Source organism: Symsagittifera roscoffensis, chromosome 1 (assembly GCF_963678635.1).
Source record: "Symsagittifera roscoffensis chromosome 1, txSymRosc1.1, whole genome shotgun sequence".
NCBI classification, from domain to species: Eukaryota; Metazoa; Xenacoelomorpha; order Acoela; family Convolutidae; genus Symsagittifera; species Symsagittifera roscoffensis.
Window position 1 is genome coordinate 4,563,709 of NC_087062.1, and position 19,917 is coordinate 4,583,625.

Sequence of the window (19,917 nt, forward strand, 5' to 3'; positions counted from 1 at the left end):
AAAAGATGGGGGTCGCTAAAAATATCCCACTCCTGGGTGAAACACGCCTTAAATCAGCTGCTCCTAAATCACTTCTAAGTTACTTTAGTCACGTTCACATGCAATTTGAATCCTGAACGAAATTATAACACTCAATTCAGTGAAAGATTAGGTAAAAGTATGGTAGTTAGGCCCCTGAAAAAAATCAAGCCTGGCATTTTTTTCTAAAATTTCAAAAACACAAGAAAACAAAAAATTCAACTTGTTTCCGAAAATTTCGAGCACGAAAAAAATTTTCGGGAACATTTTAAATTTTTGCGACTCAAATATCTTATTTGTACCAATAAAAATTAAGAATTCATCGAAGGTCTTTCACAAATTAAACTAAAGGCTTGGACAGGTGTTTGTTATTTTTCCTCTTCAAATGCTTTTCATAAATTGAAACCAGATCAGATTAAATTCAGTTAATCAGTCTTAAGCCAGCAGGTGCAAAATCTAAGCGCTCTGTTGAAAAATCAACTCAAGAAATAACAATTAGCGCAAGAAATTCATTTTTGATGCCTTACATTCAATAGTTTTGATACCGTACACAAAAAAAAATCAGCTTCTTTTTAAAATAATTTTTAGCAAAATTGTAACCTGACATTATTATATTTTAGTCGATTTTAGTTTTTTTTCTAAATAAAACAAACCAAAATTATGACAGCCAGTATAACAAAAAGAGGTCTGCTAGCACCGCAAAATACATTCTTGGATTCGTTGCTGAAGACGATTTCAGCTGAGCAGACACATTTCGTGGTGGCCAACGCGAGACTCGAACATTACCCCATCGTACTCGTGAGCGATGCGTTCGCCAGCATGTTCGGATATTCAAAGTCTGAAATCATGTTCGAGGCAAGTAGACTCCATGGTCGGCAAAAAACGCTAATCGTACAATTCACACACACTTTCTGTATTATATTGGATTTGTATGAATAGCATTTTTCGTTGCTAATTTGTTTGGAATTGTAATGTTAGTGTAATACTTTACGGTCCGTTTAGAGCCAATGGTTAACAGTTGGTGGACCACGCGTCAGAACAAACCGAATTTAGCGCGCGAAAACAAACGTATTTTTCTCAAAACTTTATCTGAAGTGCCAACATTTTTGGCAAAATAGGGTGTTTTTTTGGTGTTGTATGGAAGCATGGAATACGAACCATTTTGATTCAACTATAAAAACTTTTAACAAAAATTTTGGAAAATTGTTTGAAACTTTGACCCCCTCCCCCTCGTGAAATAATTTAACAAAAACTGGCTTCACTTTTAATTTTTTTAGAGCGCTAAGTGCACGTTTATGCGCGCCCCTCAAAGAGAAGAGGACCCGTTTGGGATGGGGGATTCAATGGAAGGCAGTGGGAGCCAAGATGACGAGCTGGAACAGCGACTGGAATTCATTTTCAATTCCGAGAGTACGGAAAGTCTCGAAATAGCCGTGCAAACCAAGGTGGGGCTTTTTTTACTTGGGAACTATTTTCTCTTTTGTTTTAAATTAACAAACTAACCCTGAGAGTTGATTTTACTTATTTATAATCTTTTTAAGTGAGTACTTAATTGATGTTTTTTGAGTTCAAATGTGGATGACGAAACCCCTACTGCCCAGAGACTACAGTGCTGGGCAACTGTTTGATTTCAAAAACAACTGTTTGCAACTGTCTGCCCTTCAAAATACATGAAAAAGTTTTTGAGCTAAAAAAAATTTGAAAAAAAAAGAACGACAAACCATTTTTTCCCGAACTTTTTTGGAAACATTTCTGCCCAGACGCTGTGAAATACAATGTGATGTATATCTAGCAAAGTATTAACAAAACCAAACAGCTTTCAGCCTAAATTCAATTTAGAACAACTCATTATCCGGATTAAATCTTGCTTACTTATTAGTAGCACGAAACATACCGCGCATTAATTATCCCAAGTTAGCAGAATTGAATCGACCGACGACTTTAAACAAGTATACTTCTAGAGTAAAATGTGGTGAAATTCTTTTTAAGACGAGCTCAAAGCATCAAAGTTTTCAGATGCTATAAAAAAACTAAGTTCAAAAACGGCTACCTTCAAAGTTGAAACAAGACTGCTCGTATCAGGGCAAAGCCCTGAATGTTCGGACTGCCTTTTAAGGTTTATGGAGCAGTAATAACATTTAAAAATTCAATGAAATAAAACAAAATCGAAAAAAAAATTCTAAAATTTGAAATTTTTTATGAAAATCATCCCCCCACACGCCATACAAAGTACAAAAGGATAGATTTCGCTCCTTGTAGCAAACCAATTATGGCACATAAGCTTCTTTTAACCAATTTGGAACGATTTCTAAGACGGATTAACTCTCCGCTTACGCGTTAATAGCGCGAAATAGATCGCGCGTTAATTGTCCCAAATTGGCCAAAATGGCAATCTTTAAACCCCCGTAACTTTACGAAAAATGATCACAGGTGAAATATCCTCTCAAATTTGAGCTCAGGACAACAATACCTTTTGAAGGATATCAAAAAAAATTCTGTCAAAAATGGCTAGTTAAAAAGTCGAAATTTGTCTGAAGAAAAAACACCCACCCCGAGCACAAATATTCCGTTACTTTCGTATCGAAAGTCGGAACAATTAGTTACAAAAAACACCACATCAAGCACAAATCTTCCGACACTTTCTTTGACAGTCAGATTATTAAATGGTTGATGAAATCCTTTAAGTTACCTTAACTTCATTGATGCTGAATGTTGTTTTCAAAAAATCAGTTGGCTATCAGATTTAATGCTAGCTACATTCTGAAACAATTAAAATTAAAAAAGACCAATATTATTGAAATTCAGCGATTGCAAAATAAGTAGAATTTAATGTCCAAATTGTTTTTCAGCATTAGTTTTTTTTTCGAAAAATGGCAATCTGGTTTTTAGGAACTTTTTTTAAAAATTTTGACGTCCCTGTCCGGACATTCTAAGAAAATCCAGGTTAAAATTATGCTCCATCTTGATTCTGAGCGGCTGTTTTTTATTAGCAAAAAAATAAAGATGTTAGTTAAGCACTTTGAATTTGTTTTTCTATTGAAATTTGACATGGTGGTGCTTCAATACAAGAATCATCCTTATTTTTCCATTTGGTCGGGTGGCTGTTTTCAAAAATCAAAGAAAATGTGTCTTGGTCTGAAATAGGGGCGAATGTCCCTTCCTCTGAATAGAACGGAAAAGCAGACTAGACTATTCGCAAACTATTCTATCATTACGCTTGCATGGCCTCAATTTTAATTCGTCATTGGTTTGGGTGCAATTTAGTTGAAGTGTCTAGCCAATACTGATGTAGGTTTTTTTGAGGTGGTTGTTCAACAGAAAATAATAAATTTTTGGTCTTGCTTAAATGCTGAGCTATATTGGCTTTTCGAGCTATTCAAATCATCGCAAAATTAGTTTGAAGAAAAAACGCCTGGTTTTAAAAGCATGTGTGATGGTTCACGTAGGAATATCGCTTATCGTTGTACGCTCTCTCCTCAAAATAAATGTAAAAAAATTAAGTACCAAATTTTTAAAATTGCATATCATTAGAAAGTTTGAACTCTTTAGATGTTCAGGCTTCTGAGGAGGACGTCAAGAGGAATCCCCTACCTCCCTTCCCCCTAAATATGCTCTTCCTCAATATGGTTTTTTCGCGGGTTTTTATGACAATCAGTGTCTATACTTTGCTCATAATCAAAGAGCGCTAGTCAAACGAAAGCTTACATGCTATTATGTCTACGTACGAATTAAATGGGTATAGTATGACTATAACAATTTGATGAAAGTTTCGTTTTTCTTAACGCATGTGTTTATTATGGCTGAAAAAAATCATTTCGATAAAAAGTATGGTGGAGACGGAGCAATAGGCAGAATGGTCTAAGAGCAGAATGGGTCCAAGAGCAGAAAAACGGATCAAAAAACAAATTTTTTAATTAATTTAAACGGGCTAATTGATTAAAAAATATATTATAATAGTCAATAATACCAAAAAAACTGAATAAATGTTGCATACAATGACTGTTTTTATCAATTTTTTTTAAAAAAAACTAAATTATATTTACCAAATGAAGCTTCTTTGATAATATTGACAATTTTTATACTTAATTTACCGATTAGCTTATAACTGATTTTTTTTCTGCTATTAGACCTAATCTGCTTTTCGATCATTCTGCTTATTGATTGCTCAACAAGTATGATGTATTCAAGTTTATATTGCATTTTTGCTTTTCTATTCAAAAAACGCGGTTGCAACTGCTGTGACTTGATGCGGTACGAATAACACAGAGATTTCAAAAAACAGATAAATTTTGTAAAATGGCGATCTCCAGGCTGGGTTTTTTTAAATATTTAATATAATAAAATAAATTGGACCTAACATGGAAACAAGTTATTATAATTAAAATTTCAATTTTTCGATTTAACGGCCATCAATTTTAAATCAATCGGCTTTGTTGTAAGCGTTTTAGGTCGACTAACATAGCCGACCTTTTTTACGTGCAACCCATTGATTTTCCGAGCTCTCCCTTATTCTAATCAAGACTTGATAAAAACAGTTTTGGAGTTTTTAGGCAGCTTTTGGAAGGTTTTGTCCATAAAATTGAGTTTTTTCAGCACTCGCTCCCCTCTCAAAATAATTGTGTTTTTAGTCTCGCTCAGCAAAAACTTGATGTCTTTAAATAAAAACAATGGGGGAACCAAACGGGAGCTGGGGCGGATAACCGTCCTCAAGGATTCGACCCCCTCGCCAACCAACGGGTTCCCCGTTTGCCACTTTTTTTCTATGAATTCCACTTTAGTTCGACCAACTCTAATACTTTTCTGAAGGCCTTTTCGTCACCAATATATAAAACTTTAAAAGAAAAAAATTGCGCCAAAAAAGACGCGATTTTTGGTCGAAACTTTGCAAAAAATTCCAAAAATGATATTTGACCTGTTTTTTAAATTTGCCTGTAAGCTAGAGTTTTTGAAGTTTTCGGAGAGCGCTCGGAAAATCTAATTGGATCGATCCAAAAAAAGACACTGCAAGATCAAACTGTGCTCTGAATAGCCCCACAAAATAATGTCTGCATGCTCCTGGATTCCAGAGACCAGTCTGTAAATATAGTCCAAAACTATTGTAGATTCCACTTACAAACATTCCGTGGGCTCCGCATACAAACAATTGTAACACAAAAATCGTCGGTACAGTGAATATAACTGGATATTCCGGATATCGTGAATGTAAGCGGATTCCGCAAAATGTAAGTTGATGCAGCAAAAAAAGTGAATCGTTGTTTTCTTTTTGTTGTACTGCACTCAACTAGTCCATGAGTGATCAATTAAACTATACAGCAAAGACAAAGTTCAAAAGTAAGATTTTAACTGCTGTTGATAGACTTCAATCAAGGTTCAACTGAAATAGTGGATCTTCCCCTTTAGTCTTTGAAATCAATCAAATTTTTTAATAATTCGGCATTACTACCCATGAAACATTTTACCTCAGTTCGTTTTCATTCTTTCAGTGTTTGTGATTGGAAATGTTTTCATTTTTTTAGTATTTGAGATCGGACAAGTATTCATTTTTTCAGTCTTTAAGATTGCAAAATAATCATTCTTTCAGTATTTGAGATTTAGCTGTTGAGTTCAAATTTATGGCAGTATTGAACTGATGGACAGTCTTGCTGATGACACGCAAAAACATATTTACTGAAGAAGGTTATTTCAACACGTAAACATATGTATTACTGGAAAACGCATACAATATGCGGATTCCGCTTAAAACTTGCAGAATTCGCTTACAGATGCGGATTTCGCAGCAGCTCAATTTTACCATAGCTATAGTCAGGAGCGGATTTAGGGGGGGGGGCGGACGCTTCTCCCCCCGCCCCACACGGATTAGACCCCCTGCCGACCCAAAGGTTCCCCCTTTGGTACTTTTTAAGAAATGGGTTTTTGGCCGACCGACCCTAAAATTTTTCAAAAGGCATTTTTTTGTCAAAATGAGCGCCAAAAAAAAAGCAATTTTTTTGTCAAAACCTGTTTTTTTTTCAAAAATTTGCCTGCGGCGCAGAAAGTTTGCTCTATTTACGGTCTTTATAATGCTTCAGGAGAGCTCGAAAATCAATTTGTTTGACCTAAAAAAAAAGTTGTCAAAATGTTCGAAACTTTTTTGAAAATCCGCCCCGCCTCGAGAAAATCCTAAATCCGCCACTAGCTTTAGTTATTATTAAGGTGTGGACTTCACAAACTTTTTTGGGTTTGCAAATACTGTTGCGGATTCCGCAAATTTGCTTATTTTTGGAGCGATTTTGAGCGGTACGATGATCTAGCTGTTTGTTTGTGGAATTCAAAACAGCAAAGAAGATCAAAAAAATAGTAGCAATGTTGCGGATTCCGCAACAAATCTGATTTTTGCCTTTTGCAGAGTCCGCTTACAGTTCAAAAAATGTACAGTTTGGCCTCGTAATGAGATTGACAAAATTTAAAAGTATGTATTTCGAAACACCCCCTCCCTGAAACCTTTGGGTGGTCAATTTATTGAGTCCCCGAAGGAAGGGCGTTGCACTTGTGTCTTAATTGTTTTTGCACTTTTGTCTAGGCGGGCAACACAATCTGGGTGGACTTGTTCGTGAGTCCGATCTATGACCAAAAAGAGTCGGTGGCTTTCCATCTGTGCTGGGCGAAGAAACTTTCCAGAAGCAGATTCAAGGCCGACAACTTCAGCGCTCTCCCTATGAAGGGTATACAAATTACAGAGCCGTATCTTTCTTTTTTTTTTAAAATTGAATCATCATAATGCTCGATTTTGAGTGGCTTAAAAAAGCTCGATTCTGATTGGCGAACTATTTTCAGCTAGGGAAATTTTGGGCCATTTACAAGAATAAAAACCCAATGGCTGCTTTTCGAAATATTTCTCTGAGCTTTGAAACCTGGACAAATTCTTTTAAAAACCTGGACAAATTTACTATCTAATTTAAATTCGCTCGATATTATATTTTTTCTATGAGCAAAAATTAACCAAAAAAATGCTTGCAGAAATGCTTAAAAATTTGAAATATGAGATATATGATTAATTAAGTTTCAATGTTAATATTAAAAAATGAATTTAGATAGATAATAATTTCTACTTGACTGTGTCATCTTTTTATGACCGTTTGTTCCGATTAGGCATGGGTAAGTTTGCACGTCTGGCTAAATCGGTGAGTCAGGCTCGGAAGGCGGTGGGGAAGAAACAGAACGAAGTGCACCCCACAGACATGGACCTGTCGCAGTTGAGTGGGGCAGCGGGGGAGGGGGGAACTAACCCGGATGCACCCCTTCCAAGATACATGCGGGAAAAACCGCAGGCAGGTTTTTCAACTTAAGGTTATAAGGATAAAGATTTTCAACTTGAGATTTTTTCAAGTTTTTGCCAAGTTTTTTTCCTAAATTTTACCAAAAAAATATACCATATGATAACTTTGCAAGATAAAAGCAATCAGCATTGCATTCAGATTCCTTATTTAGAAGAAAAAAAACATGGAAAATATGAGCTTGAGTAACCCGGTTCGAATCCGGCTGAGGCAGGGCTCGCTTATTGACTTATTTCGACTTATTTTTAATTTCAATCAACTTCTTATGTTTTAAATAGCTGAAACCGAAAAATTTTTTGAGAAAACTCTTTTAGCGAGATGATAACTTTTTAATCAGAACTACATATAATTTTTAGAAAAAACTTTAGTCATGCAGCAAGAATGACGAAAAAGCCAGACACAAAAAGCATGGATGAAAATTGGCCTCGAACCCCTAACCTCTTGATCAAGACACTAAAATACTACTAAACTCACCATCACAGAAATATCTTTTGATTTCTTATTTAGATACCGCCCTATACCCTCTTACACACGTCCAGTTTCACCCAGACCTGGAACTGGACCATCTTCATCCTGACAGTGTACACAGCGCTGTCTGCCCCCTTTGAACTGGTGTTCGGGGAGGGGGGACATTCCGGTCACAGTTGGTACAGCAGACTGAGCGAGGCTGTGAATTTGTGTGTAGATGCCGCATTTATTCTGGATATTTTTATCAGTTTCAGAACTACATATGTCGACAATGGTTTGGAGGTAAAAACTGCAATATAGTTGTTTTAAAAACAAAATCAAACAGCAGAATAGAAAACATACGTGTTGTGCAATCTGAAAAAATGCGCTAAAAAGGCTGAAAAAATAGTATTATCTATAATTTAGCAGATTTCTGTCTATGACTTTTGCAGCCTCCAGAACCAAAAATAATCAAGCTTTCAACTTAACTAAATTATTCTTTGGCAGCCCCAAGTTGAAAGATACGCATTAATTTTAGATGCAACTCAAAAATATTGAATTTTTATTGTTATTCATCCGTTTTTTCATTGAAGTGTTTTCCAGAGTTCCGTATCAATTTATATTTTAATGCTTATTTTCCTTTCAGTTTCGCTTTGGTTTTTCTTGACAATCACCGGCTCTCAGGTATTTTGAGTAAATTTTGACGATTTTTTGAACCAACCATACAATCCCCCCCCCCCCCCTACGGTAGGGGGAGATAGTGAACGATTGATTCGTTTCTTTTGCCATTTATCCGCGATTCAACCGATTTCCATCTCCAGGTTGTGTCGAATGGAAAGAAGATCAGACGGAACTACCTGCGAGGCTGGTTTGCAGTCGACTTCGTCTCCTCTGTGCCCCTAGAGATGATAGACATCGCCTACAAACAGGCCAGGCCGGGCGACAGCAACATCATCGCCAAACTGCGCATTCTCAAGGTCATCCGACTTCTGAGACTGTTCCGAGTGTTAAGGACTCTGGATCACTACATGGAATACGCAGGTGTATGGTTTAGTTTAGGGCTTGAAAATTTGGAAATTTAATGCCATCAATATGAAAAAAAAGTTCCAGTTAATAATATCACCAATTGAAAATTTATTTGGAGTAGCGACCTGAAAGATTCGGCTTTGCCATTATAACCCTCAAAATATTAAAACAAAAAAAACCGGAAAGTTGATCGGGCTTTGATTTTTTTTGCTAGACTAGGAGGAAGACTTTAGGAGGAAAAGCCGGGGAAGTTGTACAGCTTAGAATATTAAATATAACCGAAAAAATTCTAGGGTCGGTTAGCCAAAAACTGATTTTGTCCGCAGGAGGTCGAGTTTCTGAGGAGTGCGTCGGGGGCGTCCTCCCACCTCCTTTACCTTTAAATCCACCCCTGAACAGTATATAATAATTTAAGAGTATCGCAGTTCAAAATTTTTTAACAATCACATAATAGTGTTTTTGACTTTCATTTTTATGGCAATATTCATTAAAAAGAACCAAATTCTCTGACATAAAATCCCGTAACAAAAATGTGGGACAAATTATGCTGGTTTAATTTAAAGGCTGAAATAATCGAGGAACAAAATGTGCCCCCATTTAAAACATTTTATCCATAGGTGGTCAACTGCTGATGTTTCTGAGCATCTTCATCCTAGTTGCCCACTGGTTTGCCCTGGGCTACTTCGCCCTGGGCAGAAGTGAGCTGCACAGAGACTTCTGCTGGTTGAACATGATGGACGAGACATTCAACAAGGATCTCTACCGCTGCTGCGACGCCTCCGAAGACCCCAACAACCAGACTGTCATTGACACTGGCACCAACCTTGAGCAGGTGGGTGTCATTGTTGCTATAGTTATTTTACGTTTTTTTTCGTCTGCAAACAGGCCAGGTCAGGTTGTCAACTCCCTCTCAACTGGTTGTCAACTCCCCCCTCCCCCTCTCAATTACAAATGCCAGTTTCAGGAATTTGGCACTCTCGACACTCTCTCACCAACGGAGTTGAAAGATGCTGCAAATTTGAGTTATATGGAGTAGTTGATCACAAAAATACAATAATTATAAATATGTTTTCGAATTGGTGTTGCAGAAAACGCTCAGTCTCGTTTTCAAAATAGAGTTTATATATTTGGATATTTGGACCTTTTGTGTGTAACAAAATTCGGGGTTCGGTACATTGATGCCTTAAATGCAGTCGATAATGCCTAACTCACTAACTTTCTACATGTTTGTATAGTTTTCTCATCACAACCCGTCCAAGCAACGACTTCAATTCGAAAAAAGAAGAAAAAAAATGAAGCTTTTTATGAATATAGTCGGAACAATTTGGATTACTTGCACAACAACCGGCTATACTTGTGTTTATATGCTAATATACACCTGTATATGTGGTAAAAAAAACAGCCAATTTTTTCAACCACGGAGTTTGTCCACAAAAAGTTACGTTTCTTTTTATATAATTATGTGTGAAATCTCAACAATAGCATACATTGCAAATTCATCAAATGAAGTTTATCTGCATGTTCACTGCCACTTACACTCTGGGTTTTACTCTGGTGAAAAAATTGTTTGAGCGTTTTTGGAAAAAACGGTTATTTTTTCAATGAAGTAGTAATGTTACATAATTGACGTAATAATAGCATGGATAAAATGTATATCATACAATTTCATAGTATCAAAAAAACCGACTATGCTACTTTCATAAAAATATATTATTGTGATAAAAAAGTACTTTGGTTCTTGAGTGACCAAAAAAAGCTTAATTTAACAAGACTGCTCCTATCAGGGCGAAGCCTTGACTGTTCCGACTGCCTTTTAAGGTATATGGAGCACTAATAACGCAGTAAAAATTATATGTAATGAAAAATGAAATTTTTTCTTCATATGAGATTTTTTTTTGTGAAAATCATCCCCCCACACGCCACATAAAATTCAAAATGATTAATTTTGCTGCTAGTTACAAATCAATTATGGCCCATAAGCTTCGTTCAACCAATTTGGAACGATTTCTAATACGGATTAAATCTCCGCTTACGCGTTAATAGCGCGAAATATATCACGCGTTCATTGTCCCAAATTGGCCAACATGGCAATCTATAAAACCCCATAACTTTACGAAAAATTATCACAGCTGAAATATCTTTTCAAATTTGAGCTCAGGACAACAATAGCTTTCGAATGATATAAAAAATTTCCGTCAAAAATGGCTAGTTAAAAAGTCGAAATTTGTCTGAAGAAAAAAAACCCACCCCGAGCACAAATATTCCGTTACTTTCTTTTTGTCCCTCTCGAAGTCGGAACAAAAAGTCATAGTCTGGAGAAATGCTTTTTTCAGTCTATGAAATTTTATGAACTTCTATGTGAAGCAGTTTTCTCAACCCGGTATCTAATGGAAGATTTACTCGTGAACAAAAAAAAAATGATTTGAAGTGTGGAAAACAATGTACTTCTACCGCATTTTTGATCAATTTAAGGTCAATTCTTACGGCTGATTTACAAATAAAACAAACTCATTTGCTATTATTTTACGATTCCAAAAAATATATATATTTCGGCCTAGATATTTGTCGGCTACGTGAGCTCCCTCTACTTCACCATCAGTAGCATGACAACAATTGGGTTCGGCAACATCGCCGGCAACACTGAGAACGAGAAGCTATTCTGCATAGTACTCATGTTCTGCGGATCACTTCTGTACGCCATGATATTCGGAAACATCACCACTATATTCCAGCAGATGAGTTCACAGACAACCCGCTACCAGAACACTCTTAAGAGCATCAGGGACTTCATGAAGATTTATAATGTGCCTAAGGTTACTGTTTTCATCGAACTTCACAAAGAATTCCCCCTTATGGTCTCCCCTAAAGTCCCTCTAAAATCTAACCTATGGTCCCCCTTAAAGTCCCCCCCCCCTCAATAAACCTAGGATTGCTAGTTTCATCGAACTTCACCAGAAAGTTCCTCCTATGGTATCTAAAATTAAAAGCATCTATACTCTTTTAATCTTTTTTAATGGTGGGGGGGAGGGTAAATACAAGAGATGCAGTCATCTTTTTATATGGTTAAAGGAGCTCCTGGTTCTTAAAACTCGTCATGAAACAAAAAGTTTATGATAAAGAATTGCTAACTTAATTCGGATCATTGAATGAGGCAAAAAGGTATGTATTTTTTTGATCCAGACAAGGAAGTCTTAATTATTATCAATTTCGCAATTTTTGTTAGATGCAGCAAAGAGAAATGTTTAAAGAAATATGAAAAAGAAAGCAGAAATATATAATAAAATACAACAAGGATAGCGTGGTAAGATGAAAAATTTTGCGCGTGGTGTAATGGTAAAAGTACACAAACGCGTAGCGTAATTGATAACAATTGTCTCAAAATTATATAACAAGCTGACTTTTCACTGGTCGGAACAATAAGTTATCAAATACCAATCATCAAACATAAGTTTTTAGCCAACATCATTCACGGTAATCATAATTCGCTGAAACTCATTCTTGATAGAAAATACATAACAAACAATTTGCTGTCAAGGGTAGATATAGTGCTTTTTTATTTTCAGTTTTTTTTGCACCAAGAAACTCTATTTTTCCATGATTAACTATCGATAAAAAGATATTAGAGGTACCTGAGAGCAGACTGCCAAATTTTACGGCGTTTTCGCAAAGGGCTTCATTTTAATGTAAATGTACTGAATTTTACAGAGAATTTAATCTAAAATGCAAATAATATATTAGGATTATAATTTTTATAGAAAGTAATAAAAAAAATAAAAAACTTTATAAATTGTTTAAAAACAAAAAAAAATTAAAATTTTCAAAAAAAAAACATGTAAATCAAAAACAAAAACTAAAGAAAAAATGTCCGAAAACAGAAAAAATATATATATTGAACTATTAAAAAGAAGCACACTTTTCTGTTGGTAGGATCTGTCGGAGCGAGTGTTGGATTATGTGATATCGACATGGACTATGAGCAAGGGTGTGGACACTGAACAAGTGCTGGACTACACCCCCAAAGACATGCGGGCAGATCTCTGCATACATCTCAATAGGTAACGAAAGAAATAGTAAACATGCAGGTTTTCGGGGGGGGGGGTTTGGGCTTGTGGGGAAGTAATGAAGCATTATAAGGACATCAAAGTTCCTTCCCACGTAAAAAAAATTTTGGGCACATCGCTGAGAAGGCTTCCTAAATTTTGAACAAGAAAAATTTAGCGTTTCGAGGTCTGCTATGTTCCCAATAAATATCTTTTTGGACATTTTTTCAAGTCAAAATCTAATAATTTTTTTTTGATATCTAAACTGCTCATTAGTACATGAAACAAGTATTGAAAAGTAATTAAGTGAAGAAAACTTTAACAAACTGTTATTCGATAAAATACCTTCTTTTCAAGCTACTTTTTAAGCTGGGTTTGTCAAAAGCGAATATTCTTCGCCGAAAAACGTTTGGTATGATGCGTTTAGTTCTTTTTTGATTCAAGAATTCGAGTTTTAATTTCTGAAACAAAAAAAAGACGAGCAAAACCTAAAATCATTTTGTTTATTTATATTTCGACTGGTATTACATCAGCACCTGTTTTAACTCCTTTTTTCTGAAAATATTGATTTAGTCGCTTGAAAAGTACACCAATTAACAATATTTTAGTTACCTGATCTAAAATCTGCATTTTGAACAATATTAGTATTTTGTTGTTTTACGTCCTTGAGAAATATTTGATTTCGTGGAAAAGGATTTTTCACAATGAACACTTGATTCGTGAACACAATGATTCGTGAAGACAAAAAACTAGTATTTGTGAAGACTTGAATCAGACAAAGAACCGATTGGATTACAATCAGAATTTACTTGAAACTAAACTGAATTACAATCCAGTTAAAAGTACCTGAATCAGAATTCACAATCAGAATTTACTTGAAACTAACTGTAATTTTTTGCTATCTAGACAGGTGTTGCACGAGCACCCTGCTTTCCGACTGGCGAGTGAGGGGTGTCTGCGTGCTCTGGCCATCGCCTTCCAGAGACAGCACAATGCCCCTGGAGACCTTCTGTTCCACACCGGCGAGAGCATAGAGGACTTGTGCTTCATTGCCAGTGGGTCCATGGAAGTGTTGCAGGACGACGAAATTGTCGCACTAGTCGGCAAAGGTAAAGGATCTTAATATCCCCCCTCTATTTTAAAAGGAGTACCACCGGTTACTAGTCCCCTCGCTGAATTAGTTCTTAATAGGGGTGGAGGTTTTTTTTTCAGAAATCATAGAGAGCAAAAAGGTAAATAAAGATAACTTAAAAAGCAAGTATCTAAAATACATTGAAAAAAAATTATTATAAAAACTTCAATGAAATAAGAAACGTGTCCAAATCAAAACAAAGATAGCCGGTTGCTGTGCAAGTAAGGCATAGTGATGTTCCGACCACAATAACTAAAACTTAAAAAAGACTTCTTTTTTTTTCTCAAATTGTGACGTTTTTTATTGTAGTATGATAAGAACATCTGAACAAAACCCTAGAACTTAGGCATAATAATACTAAACAAGGTATATTCGATATCAATTTTCCTCGAAAAAAAATGAAATTAAAAAAAATAAATTCAAAAATTATTCTAAAATTTATTCAAAAAAGTTTTAAAAATAACTTCTAAACTTATAAATTTCTCGAAAATAAAGCAGCCTGTTCTGTGATGCTAAAACAATCGGCACCTTAGAACGTGTTTGATTGTTCTAACTTTTCTGTTTGGCCATAATCTGGTTGCTTATTACTTCGTAAATCGATTTGTCGTTAGACTTTTTAAAGCTATCGAGTTGTCGACAATGAAACTTTAACTAAGGTTTTTTTCGATTTAGGTGACGTCATTGGAGATGAGTTTTGGGAGGAGGAGTGGATGGGTCAATCTTGTTGCACGGTGCGTGCACTCACTTACACAGATGTGCACATGATCTCACGCGATGCACTCCTGCAGATCCTCCAGTTCTACGACAGCTTTCGCACTTCGTTCACGCGCAACATGATACTTACTTACAACCTGCGCAAGTTAGTTTTATCAGGGACAGATCTAGGATTTTTGCAAAGGAAAGGGCAAAGTTTAACTAAAACTTCGACGTTACCTACGCTTTTTTGCATAAGATTAATTAAATTTACAATCTCGCTCTATAAGTAAGCTGTATAAATCATAATAAAATGTTTCCAAGCACCAGCAGATTTATGGAGGGGGGGGGGTTAAAAAAACAAAAAGGTCGAAAAAATTTTCGAAATGCTTTTGAAAGTCCGCCCCCCTCCCCCTCGAGAAAATTCTAGATCTGCCCCTGTTTCCAAGTAAAGTCATTAAATGAACACAAATACAAATGACGAATTCTTTTACAGAGCCTGCATTTTCCAAAAATGAGTTTTTTCTCTATAAAAGGTCGATCGATCAGTTTTTGAGAACTTTTTGGAAAGTGTTAAGTGTTGACCACAAATTCATTTTTTTTGTCCCAAAAATCTTAGCGGATCTCAAAAATTTAGCACACAGTGTTTGACATAAGCTTTTGACAGTTTTTGGAGTGATTTGACAAACGTTAATGTAAAACTCTACTAAAAACCAAAATAGCTAAGTCTGGATGGCAAAAAAAACTAATTTGGTTAGTCGACGAAATCCTGAGTGAATATTCGGGTTCTGACCACAAAACTGTTTCAATTAACTCAAAACTTGTGGTAAAATAGCGGTTCGCCATAAAGAACAGAACAACTCGCTTGTCGATAAAGCGTCTAAATTGGAGCCTTCTTTGAAACTTTTCTGTGTTTTTAGTTACTTCTCCTTTAAGAAGATTGAAGACATGCAATTAGAAAACAAAGTCTCCGATGCCAGAGAGCAGAAAGAGCGTTTGGAAGATATGAACAGCGATCACCCAGTTCGCAAGATCCTCAAAGGGCTCCGAGAACGAATCGCCCGAGAAGTTTACGACAAGTCTTCGCCTGACGATTTAGAAACTGAAGCGCCGAGATCAAGTTTGGCCGACATGGATACTATATCCCAACTAGCTGAAAGCCCGAGAAAATCAGAAGATTGCGAACTCGGCGGGAGATCTGCAAGACCGACAACAAGATTTGCCGACGATGCCGGATTGGCTTCAGTGCCAAGCATCTCGATAGGCAACACGTCTCCTAAGAAATCACTCTTGATCAAAACTCTAACCAGAAGTGTCTCGAATCTTTCGGCATCTTCGGTTTTGAGTCTATCCGATGGTTCGATTTGCTCGGATGCCGGAACGACTTCGGGAGGCGATACTGTCCGAAGTTCCAAACATATTTGGGAGAAATTGAAGTCGTCCAGTGCCCGAATGAAGGCGAACCCGGGTAGTGCCAGAAGCGAATCGAAGTTTCCAGGAGCTGCTAGCGGAGGAAATGGGACTATAAGTCGGAGGGGGTTGAATAAAGGAGCTTCAAAAATGGACTCGTTTAAAGTATTAAGTCCAAGTGTTTCGCGGGATTCAGAACTGGATAAGGAGATGATAGGAGATCAAAAGCTAAACACTTTTGGGAGGGAGCGAAAAGTAGCAAATGCCGCCCATCACAACAACTTGGTACGCTCACAGATGTCGAAGGCGTCTCAAACATTATACAACTTTTTTGCTATATTATGCTCAAGAGGGTAGCCAGGGGCTCGAATCTCTAAGGGGAGGAGCATCCGCACCCCCTACGCCGAAGTCCGCCGTGTTGACCCGGGTTGACGTTCATACAAGTAAAAAGCGTATCAAACAATTTCATATTTGGAATTTATGGAAAAAATTCTCCAAAATCATACAATTTTCTGCATATATAAAACGCAATAATTTTTGTAGCCATTACGTATAATTTGTTGAAGTTTTTGAGTTTTGGCTCTGCCATCAGTGTTCGGTTTAAGCCGTTAATGTTCAGTCGGTGGTGTGGTTGATAGTTATTTATATATTTAGAAGCTCCAAACGTTGGTTCCTAATTTTTCCCAATTTTTACCATCATATTAAACTACTGAAAATTATATTAAATGAGACATCACTCGATAAACTTGCATACTTTGATTGATTCAGGGATTTAGTGGGGATACTTACACCGTCCCCGAACACCTACGGGAGGCGGCCGAGATGGACCACCCGATTCTGAACGACATGTTGCGACTGAGGAAAGAATATGCGGGCGACATCAAACAGATGGAACAGAGGATTGAAACCGTCAACAGGTGCTGAGAACTTTTACCCTGTTCAACCTCGGCAGTTCGAATCCCGACCCGATCAATAAAATTTTAACATGATGCGACGCTTGGCCGTCTGTGAACTTTTCTTGAGAAACTTAATAACTGACGGAAAAATCATTAGCTAATCCAATATTGGATTTAGGGGGCGGGCGGACGCCTCCCCCCTTAGGGATTCGACCTTCTGTCGACCCAAAGGGTCCCTCCTGTGTACCATTTTGAGATACCCAGTTTTGGCTGACTGACCTCAAAACTTTTCTAAAGGCGTCTTTGGCGCCAATTTATACTACTTTTGAGGGGGGAGCGCGCGCCGAAAAAAACGCAATTTTTTGGTCGAAATTTTCCAAAAAGTGCCTAAAAACGCTAAGCGGCGCAGAAAATTTGGTCAAATTAAGGTCTTTATAGTGGTTTGGAAGAGCTCAGAAAATCAGTTTGGTTGACCTAAAAAAAATGTCAATAAAATGTCAATAAAAAAATGTCAATAGATCCGCGCCTGAGCTAATCCATAGTGTCTTCCCTTCATGACGCGAATCGGTCGGAGCAATAAAAATGTTACGCACAGCTTCCGCATATATAATTGTTTCCTGGCAACTAATTACTTTTCCGACCATTTGAAAATGCGGAGCAACTTTGTGGGTCGAGTGACATATCGTATTGAAGCCCTTTCAGTTGTGATTCGTACGACCGTAAAAAAATGAAAAAAAATTCAATGTTGAGAAAATTGATTTGTGGTCTAATTTCGATCTAATAAGGTGAGCGTGCAGGCTTACAATAGCTTATTTATGCTTAATTTAACCCATAAAAACGTTGTTTCACATGAAAAAAGTTAGTTTTTGGAGTTTTTTAAAGCAATTTTGGGAATCAAAAACATCTGCAAAAACTTTTGTAACAAATTTTTTAAATCTTTGAAAAATTTAATGTAAATTTTTTTTTTTACAATTTTTTTCTCGTTTTTTAGTCAATTTACTACAAAAATTGTTTTCCAATTGGTCTATTTTACTATGACAGTAGAATATGTTTAAGCAATTCAGATATTTTTATCACAGTACGCAGAAAAAAAAACGACACTAAATGGAAACACTTTTTGTATTTATTGAATACTATGTCGTTAAAAATATGATGCACGCTTGACTGACTATCCTTGCAATAGCTAACTATCCTTTTAAGATACTTATCTGTTTCGACATTATTTTAAATTACAGATTAAACTGATAACAGATTAAACTGATAATCTATAGCTCTCTTTGCTCTGAAATTTTAGAACTGGGTTGTCATTTAGATGTCTGTGGGAGGCTCTGATCACGGCTGAGAACAGACAGAGACAGATGCGGGAGCCAACGAAAACCATCAACCGCCAGTCTCAATTTCAGTCTCAATCGGCCAATAATTCACCTAACAACGAGCATTGAATAGTCATTCAAACCAAAACACAAAACTGCACAATATTTTTGCAAAAAAAATTGCACAAACATTTTTGCACAAATATTTTGCAAATATTGCACAAATATTTATGCAAAAAAAAACAAGTGAAAAGCAAGAAGTTTTAGAATGCTTAAATTTTCCTGAATCAAAGCATAATTCGGAACAACATATTTGTTTTTTTTTGGAAATCCGACTGTTTTGTAAAAGTTATTAATTTGAATATCACAAGGCTCAGATATAATTATCAAATGCAAGATATTAAAAGAAGAATTTTGGTTCTAAGCCAGAGCGCCTACGGCAGTATGTGAGGTCACAATTAGTCCCAAGCAACAATACGAAACAATTCTTAAAGACAACAGATAGCATCAAGTATCAACTCGTACCAAGCTACAAATAGCATCACGACCAATTAAAAGAGGGGCGTATATGAAACGTTCAGAAAAAGACTAATGTTTGGCGATGATTTTAGAAAGACTAAAATCAAATATGCACGCAAAAGCTAGCGCCACTTTTGAATTGAACACAAAGATATTTTGATTTAAAATTAACAATTAGTTTAATTGAAAATTTTTATGTTCTACAACAGTTCGTTTTTATCTCATTCGTTTAATGGGTTGCATTTGCACTATCTTTATGGGCATTGTGTATTTTCAGTGACATCGTTTGAATCACAGAGCATTAATGCTTTGAGGGTCGCCCTCTAAGGCAAATTCAAAGAAACCCATTCTTTTTGGGCTTTCAACAATCAGATTTTTAAACAATCAAACTGACTGAAGTAGATTAAGACAAACAGACCAGTCTAGTTTTTCAAACCAGTGATATGAATACTCAGTGGCTTCCAACACCAAGCTAGCAGCTGGTCAACTCCCGTTGACAGTGCAGCGTCATGCAAAATTTTCGACAAAAAAGAAAAAAAATTCCTGTCCGAAAAAAACCCTAAAACTTGATCGCGATTGCAATTGACTTTTGGTGTGGTGATTTGATTTTTGGTTTCTTTCTAATTTCAATTCAAAATCAGTTGCTTGAATGAATTTTAATAAAAATATCAACTTAGCGGAAACTGCGCATTAAAACTTGATGAATTTTAGGTGGAAAAATGGTTTCTACTTTTCCAGATGTCGAGATTTTCCGGCGGATTATGAAAACGTCAGATGACCCAATTTTCTCTTTTTGTGCTAGTTTTATGAAAAAAATGTGTATCACAAACTGTTCATGAACGTTTGGGAAACTCAACAATGATGTTTTCTTTGCATTTTAAAAGTTTAAAAATAGTATAAACCCATGTTCGACTTTTTTTGAGTTCAGTGACGCTTTTCCGACTGTTTGTTGACTACATTTCTAGACATTAAACCTTTATTCTCAATTTTTGATGTCGGTAAAATCAGAAGTGAATTGGCAAAGCTTCAGCTCGAAAAACGTATACAAACAATTTTTGATACTGGTGCTGAAAATGATTAGGTGATATCTTACAATAGTTGGTAAATTTG

General features: G+C 36.2%; 1 protein-coding gene across 1 annotated transcript; it reads left to right on the forward strand.

The window, feature by feature from the left end:
• The first annotated feature begins 471 nt into the window (after nt 1-471).
• Nucleotides 472-18,547, forward strand: LOC134853765 (potassium voltage-gated channel subfamily H member 1-like). The gene is made up of 14 exons (XM_063869737.1): nt 472-873; nt 1,296-1,463; nt 6,578-6,719; nt 7,147-7,325; nt 7,839-8,081; nt 8,600-8,819; nt 9,422-9,636; nt 11,363-11,617; nt 12,732-12,859; nt 13,751-13,953; nt 14,649-14,835; nt 15,590-16,364; nt 16,848-16,996; nt 18,288-18,547. Exons 1-14 carry the CDS (start codon nt 679-681, stop codon nt 18,415-18,417), a joined length of 3,189 nt encoding a protein of 1,062 aa, XP_063725807.1. The 5' UTR covers nt 472-678; the 3' UTR covers nt 18,418-18,547.
• The last annotated feature ends 1,370 nt before the right edge of the window (nt 18,548-19,917 follow it).